Source organism: Euphorbia lathyris, chromosome 5, assembly GCF_963576675.1.
Source record: "Euphorbia lathyris chromosome 5, ddEupLath1.1, whole genome shotgun sequence".
In the NCBI taxonomy this organism is placed as follows: Eukaryota; Viridiplantae; Streptophyta; class Magnoliopsida; order Malpighiales; family Euphorbiaceae; genus Euphorbia; species Euphorbia lathyris.
In genome coordinates this window covers 24,473,036-24,480,732 of record NC_088914.1, presented here as the reverse complement: position 1 = coordinate 24,480,732, position 7,697 = coordinate 24,473,036, and the positions used below count along the sequence as shown (strand labels likewise).

At 35.6% G+C, this 7,697-nt stretch overlaps 1 protein-coding gene across 4 annotated transcripts; it reads right to left on the bottom strand.

Moving 5' to 3' along the window:
• Nucleotides 1-1,674: 1,674 nt before the first annotated feature.
• Nucleotides 1,675-7,250, bottom strand: LOC136229511 (protein NPGR2). Of its 4 annotated transcripts, none has more exons than XM_066018356.1 (6): nt 6,922-7,250; nt 6,138-6,443; nt 5,503-5,764; nt 3,102-4,318; nt 2,710-2,863; nt 1,675-2,125 (listed from the first exon to the last, which is right to left on the bottom strand). In XM_066018356.1, exons 2-6 carry the CDS (start codon nt 6,396-6,398, stop codon nt 1,761-1,763), a joined length of 2,259 nt encoding a protein of 752 aa, XP_065874428.1. In that variant the 5' UTR covers nt 6,399-6,443; nt 6,922-7,250; the 3' UTR covers nt 1,675-1,760. The 4 variants fall into 4 exon arrangements, with proteins under 4 accessions (XP_065874428.1, XP_065874430.1, XP_065874429.1 ...); XM_066018358.1 differs by having other exon boundaries at nt 6,138-6,421; XM_066018357.1 differs by lacking the exon at nt 6,922-7,250 and having other exon boundaries at nt 6,138-6,855.
• Between the last annotated feature and the right edge of the window lie 447 nt (nt 7,251-7,697).

Below are 7,697 nucleotides of genomic sequence, written 5' to 3'. Positions count from 1 at the left end.
AGAGAGATTAAATTAAAATCAAATTCAAACTAAAGATGGAAAAGAATAATAATGTTGACAATCAATTCAAATCCGGAAAGACCTTACAAATTAACTAACAACAAAGGAGAGAAAACCGCCTTTGGAACTTTGCCAATTCGAGCAGCATCATTTGAATCAGAGGAGAAACCTTGATGGCTTGTTGAAATTGATGAAGGATTGAAAACTTGAGATGGAAGATGAATACGGAGGAAGTGATGACTACTTTCAAATGGAAAGGGTAGAAGAACAACCAACGGTCTTTAAATAGAAAATTAAACCTAAAATTCACACAACTAAAAATTGTTTTGATTTCATAAGTGCAAATCACAAGAATTATGTCAGCTCGCCGAGTTGGAGGGCATATGGTCATTGTACGCTTCAAACAAGGTCAGCTCAACAAGCTGGAAATTACAGCTCCTCGAACTAGGAGGCAGATGGCAAGTGCGCATAATATTCTTAAATCTCAGTCAAACCTTTCTTGATTGCCTTAATTTCTTCAAAGTTTGCCAAATCTTATCGAATCACATTAAATCTCCATCCAATCTAACTATCAATTAGTCCATGGTTGGAACAAATTAAGCTCCAATATAAATCTGAAAATTAAATTAACAATGATCTAGTATAGAAAATATCAAAAATAACTTGAAAAAGGTGAAAATATTAACAAAAGTGCTAGACACAAACTAAAAACTTAAAATTGATAAAACAAAGGTTAAATTGATTTAAACTAAATAAAAAGACAATAAAAGACACAAAATAAGCTCGGAAATCGTAATAAAAGATATGGATAAAATGTCTCTATCAATAAGTCCATGTTCATCACCAAATGACGAGCAACTGGGATCGATGGGTCTGACCGTCTGTACTGCATTGGCAGCGAGCCCTAGTAGACATTCTGACGATCAAGTTAGTGTAAAAAGTATAAGCGTGATATGCACAGAAAGAGAGAAAGTATAGAGAAATGAGAGAGAAAAGCATCTACATACCAAAGGATGGATTTTCCAATTTATAGATTACCGTCACTGAGTATGAGATGTCCTAAATACCCCTGAGTTGACTCATGACTCCGTCACAATGGCCGCGTCCTTATGGCCGCAAAGAGAGTTGCTGGTGCAGCAAATGGACTAGAACCATAGCCTTTGACCCATATCCTTCATCATTAATTATCAATTTCTTCCGGCTAAGGAATCCAAGTTGCCATTTTCAGTAATTACCAATTACAGTTTTATAAATTAATAAAAATAAAAAGTTCCTACCAACCAAGCAAACTCTCCTAGATATATATAAAAAAACAAAAATCTGAATACACCCTGAAAAAATAAAAAATTCCATTTTGACCCTTACATGGTCACTGCATTTATCACACCTAAGCTTTTCTCGTGAATAATAATAGTGCATGCTTCAAACTCCAGAAAGTGTAGACCCAAATTATCATTAAGAAGACTATTGTTTACAAATATTAAAATCAAAATGTGTGGCACATTATTATTCTACATTCAAAATAACATTTTTAACAGTTGAAATGTACAGCTTTTCTCAGAAACATCCATCCATCACCTTCCGAACTAACAAAACTAACAAACTGTTTAGTTTCGAGCCGAAACTCGTAAACTAACCAGATGATTTAATTACAGTAACTAAAATGCAGCATACCAGACAAAAGATTTTCCTTCTTATTCCTATTGAATTATATACAAAACTCGTTCAAAATACATATTTCGGTAAAATGGAGAAAAAAATTATGTATGAAGTTGTAACAAAGTAGAATTTCTCACTAGTGTTGGTTCCCTGAATGGCTCAACTGGTTCAGTCTCTTCAAGGAACATTGCAGTCTCAAAACATTCAGCTGCTTCCTGCAGGGAGGATGCAGTACCCTCGGTTTTATGCAGCAACCCGAGATTATACCACGCAGATGAATTCATTCTGTCAAGCCGTAGAGCACCCATTAAATAACTTCTAATTAACTCGCTTCGTTGGTCACCGAGCTTTCTAAGTGCCACTGCTGTCGATACCATGCTTGGGACATGAGTTGGATCGATCTCTAGGGCGGTACCGAAGGCTTTAAGAGCTTCTTTGAGATTACCCCTTTTTTCACAGAGCTTTCCTGCAGAGTATATGATTTAATCATGAAAATTCTAGTTCTGAACCAAACTAAGCTCTAAGTTCTAAGTGAAACGATAGAAGCATATCACCAATAAAAGTATGAATTAGGTCGACAATAAAAGTTTCAGCTTTCAGCTTTAGCACAGAAATTAAAATCCTGGGCACCAACTAGATTATATGTAATTAGCTTCTCCATATAATTTTGAGTTTTTTGAGTAAACTGGTTTTACATGCCATGCTTATTGTTGAGAAAGGGTTAAGGGTCAGAAATAGCACTGAAGTGACGTATTAGGGCGAGCCCAATTATACCATTGACGTTTTCGAGAGTGCAGTTTCACCCAAATTGTTTGGACCTGGCTGAGTTTTGCCCTTTTCCAAGTGAATACCGATGAAAATTACCCAAAAATTTCAATTTGATTGGTAAATTCCAACAAATTTACTGAAGAAATTCCTTGAAAACGATCAAATAAGTTGGGAGTATTTTTTACCTTCAACCAGCCCTTATTTTGAAGTATTGACTGACAAGAGAAAAGAAAATGATTTGTGTACAGGATTCATAATCCCAAAGATGGTATGCCAATTTACCTTGAATATGACATCTAGAAGCAGAGTAGGAACTGATGGCCTTGGATTTGGAAAGACAGATCTCCGCGTCATGCCACTGCGACAGGCTTATGTATACAGAAGCTAAGTCATGCCAAACTTCCAATTCCAAACTTCTGGTTGGATTTCCATTGTCCTGATAAAATTATCCAGAAAGGTCATAAGATATAAGATACCAATCTATAATAACCCACTTAGACACCGGCCGTAAATCATATGAACCAGGTTGTTAGTTAATCGATGAACTTGATGATAAAACTAATTATTAATATATGACAAAATGATTTCAGATAACTCTAACTACTGTGATAGTAAGTTAATTTTATTTATGTTTAAACTAAATAATAACCAAGGCTGGGAATTAAATGAGAAACCTTAAGTGCCTTGTTTCCAGTGCCAAAGCTTTTATTCTGAACTTGAATAAGAGCAAGAAGCTGTCCATAACTCTTGATGGCCCTCATAAACCGCCCCTGTGCAATATGAAGTTTAGCTTGAGTTCTCAAAAGTTCTCCCTGATCCCATTTCACAGTATGATCCAGGGCACTTGTGATAGCAGTTTCAGCATCCACATATTGTTTTTGAGCCGATAAGATCCTGGCCAATAATAACCACCCTCTAATGGTGGATCCTTTTTCCAGTTTCAACAAGCATCTTGAATAATAAAGTGCTGTGTCTAGTTTCCGTTGCTCTGCATTTTCCAGGCTAAGAAAATAAAGTGCATAAGGATCTTGCATCCTGGTTTCTTTTACAGCCAAATCTAGGAACTGAAGTGCCTTGGATTGTCCTGTGACCCTCTCAGAGTCTGATACAGCCAATTTAGAATGCGTTGAGAGTGCGACTCCCAGCAAGCAGTTAGCCACACATCCCAATTGCTCGCATCCGTCTCCCGAATGCTCGAGGGCTCTGCGAGAATAAGTTATTCCTTCTTCTGCAAGTTCAGGGATATTCGCACAAACCTTTGAGGCCATTAATAAAGCTGGAACATTGTTTGGATCCTCTGATCTATGTAACAATTTCCTGAGTAAATTCAGAGCAACAAGATCCTCTCCTGCACCCTGATAGCAAAGAGAAAGCATATAGTACATTTCTTTCCGCTTAATAATACCAGGAATCAACTCCTCAATCTGATTGGCTAGCGTCTTTAAACCCCCTGATACTGTGAGAGCAAAAGAAAGGTGCTCCAAGATTGATTGATCCCATTCGATTCTTTTAAGGGAAATTTTCCTCAACAGTATCATCAATAGAAGTATAGCCTCTTCTATATTGTTTCTAGGTACAAATGAAGTGTCCATCTGGGAGCGGAGGTTCGGGGGACATGCTTCACCTCCGCTGTACAGAAGAAAAACAGCAAAATCTTTTTGAATTCTTGCTGTTGTTTCTACATCAAGATGCCAATTATGAAGGAGAGCCCGTCTGTACGACATGATTGCTTCACGCGGATTATCAGCAAGTTTCCATAGTTCTGGAAGCAACTCAACAGCCTTGTTTAGAATCTCCTGCAATTTACAGTCAGCAGCAAAGTTTTCAGGCAAACCTCCTGGTAATGAAGTTTCAACAATGTCCAGAATAACTTTGCAAGACAGAGCAGCTTCTGCAAGAATAATTTGAAACACTTATTAGCCTCACAGTGATTTCTTGGTTGTTATGTATCTAAAAATCTGCATTTTTTCGTCTTCATTTTATTCCCATTTTTATACTAAATGAACTGATCTTTTAATATAATTTTATACAAAGAGAAGTAAAAGAATGTCCAGTTGCTCGAGTGGGAGAGGCACCCAAAGAGAACATCAATTACTGTCATAGGACTTTCTAGGTGGAGTAAAACATTATATACATATATATATTTCAGAAGACAAAAGTAAGTGAACATTCAAGATTTAATAAATAGAAACATTTACTAAATGTTTTTAATCTAAGAATGGGAGAAAGGAATGGGCTGAACTAAGATTTTTTTAATGTCGAGCCATACGTGCCTAGTGAAGAAGTCTTTTAATTACCCTTAGCTGACCAGACAGATAGACTAAACAAACATATTGGAGATAAAAATCAGGTGAATTTTGAGAATATTATTGGTCCGAGAACACAGCAACAGACGTTTGGCGCATCTAATGGTGGGATTATGAAATAAAACAGTTTCCTCACAAACATTTGCAAAGGCCATCAATGGGACAAACATATCCCCATTACTTTTCTTAGAACTTCAGGCAAAATAGCTATTTCCTTCTCAACCCAACTATAGTTTTGATAAACCACTACAAGCAATTCTAAACCCACACAGCACATACAGAGATTACAATAGGAAAAACAGAAAGAGAAGAATACGAGACACAACAATTATCCTCATTTTGCACCATGCCTACATGTACAAAGATTCACATGTGATTTCTGCGGTTAGTACATGGTTAGAAGCATCCGCATACAGATAGCTAGAGTCTAACATTTTCTGGTTCTGTTTAAGAGAAACCCAAAATTGCAATAAAATTGCCTTCCAGTCTCCCCAGAGCTATTAACATCACTGGAACCCATCTAACATCATACGATGAAGGGTGCACAAATCCAAAATCCCGACATAGAAAAACTAGAATGTGTACATTTCACGAACAAGTTATCATATGATGAAAGGTGCACAAATCCAAACTCCAAAATTTAATGTTTAACCAGCACATCTAGGTAAAAAAAGCTAAAATCTACAAAAAGGAATAAATTAAAAACACAAAATAAGAATTTACTTTAGAAAGCAATTTTCATCTGGACGAACTGGAAAAAAGGGAATACCATTAAACCTGCCAAGGTGTTGTAATGATTTTGCTTTCAGAAAGACTGCTTCGAATAGCAAACTAACAGCATGTATAGACATTGTTGGGGCAGCGAAGTTTTGTGAATGTCTCTTAGGGAGATCCCTTTTTCTAGCAAGAGTAGCAAGAGCAATTTTCATTCTGGAAGTTGTTGCAGCAATATCTATTCCTTCAAATACCTGTAAAGCAGGTTCTATATTTCCTTTTTGATATTCAATTCTTCCAAGTAATGCTCTGGCTTCCTGTAAATTGCAGACATCCTCATCTTAAAAAAGACAAAACATAAAGAATATCATCCCAAATTTTGATTACTTTTTATCATTCATCTTAGGCTACAAATCAAGATTCACGTGCATAATTCCGTTAACTAAGATAGGCAAATCTACTATTGGCAAGTTGAGAAAAGAGTAAAATAGTAACTATATATGTGTCAACATAGAGCCAGCAAAAATGAACCTCATGCCCTTGAAAAATTAGTGAAAATTCCCCCAGCATTATTCTTCAAAAGATTAGTAATAATCAAAAACTGAAAAAAAAAAAAAAAAAAAACACAGGTGCTTAAGATTTTCATTTTGAAGCCAACTAGGAACCAAGGTGAAAAGGGATGAAGCAAACCTCATTGTTCAGAGAACCACCTTCACGGAGAGTAAATTCAGCCTCCTCTATGTTTCTGATATCTGGTTTGTGGTCAGATTCACCATTTTTAGAAGAATTACCACCCAATGAAGAACCCCTGGTTCCAAGAGATTCAGATGAAGGTACCATTTCCTCTCCTGCCTTTGGTTGCTCACTGGAGCAGAGGCACTTCATTATTTTTGCTAAATCTTGCCTAACTATGTCTCTCCTTTGCCTTCTTGCCCTAAATTTGCTCTTCATACCGCTAAACCAAACTCAATAACCTTCAAGCAGAAGCAGCAGCAGCTAGAAAAACTACAAAGTAAGATGCTAGCATACGAGCCAAAAAAAACAAGAAAACGAACTTGATAGAGTAAGGGTAGAGAGCAATCATTCAATAGATAACCATCATCCAAACAAATCCTTTAAAGCAATAAATTCAATAACTACACTATGAAACTGATCACAGAGTCGACAAATGCTAGCGGAACATGACCAAATCGGCTTAAAAAATAAACGAGTCTGGATTATAATTGAAATATACAAATGAGAAGAACAGATTGTAAAATTAAAAACATGAACTTTAACATAATCGAAACCCAAAAACCCAAATTCAGCATTCAAAATCAGCGAACCGTCTATCAACATAACAACCCCACTTCAAAAAATGGAGACAAAAATCCCAAATTAAACCCCAAAAATAGAAAAAAAAAGAGCTTTAATCTGAACAATAATAACCCATCATTCAAGGCTATAAAGAACAATCAAAAGAAAAAGAACTGACCAATGAATTTCCCAAAAAGTAAAGTCCCAAAAGCCGTCTCTTGGAAAACCCATATCCAATAGAATAGAACCTTTCTTTTCTGTAATTTAATTGAGATTGTTGAACAAATCAAGTATCCATCAACATAAAAGCAACCAACTTCAATCTGCTTTTTTCCTGTTTTATTTCTTTTCGTTCGTGTCGCTTTGAATTTTCTTTTCTTCGCTTTATTGAATTTGAAATGCAGACTTTTCTAGGAACAGAAATTGAAGTGAATCGTGAAACAGAAGATAGATAGAGAGAGATACAGCAGTTATATGGAATTAAAAATTTCAGAAGAAGAAAATATTTAATATTGAAATTTGTAATTTATTTATGTAAAGAAAGAGTACTGCACAGAATTTAACTCTTTTCTTTTTCCAGATGAAATTCTGTTTTTGGGTCCCACTTTTTAAAATAACCACGGTGGCATTGGCTATTTTTTGGCCACGTCGGATGGATCATGCTTCGTGGTTTCTCGAACTTATTAACGAGATTTTTTTTTTTGATAGTGAAGTTATTAACGAGATTTACAGCTAATTTTTTTAACAACATTAAAATCATAGCATTATCAAAATTTATAATAAGATTTCAACAATAACAACATTAAAATCATTTCAAAGTCAACATAACCAACTTTGATGGGCATCCCAATACATCACCTTCTTAAAAAGTGATGTTATATATTCAACCACATTCAGAAAATTTTTAATCATGTTAGGAAGAAAAATGATGATTTGGCTTCGTGAAACGAGGAT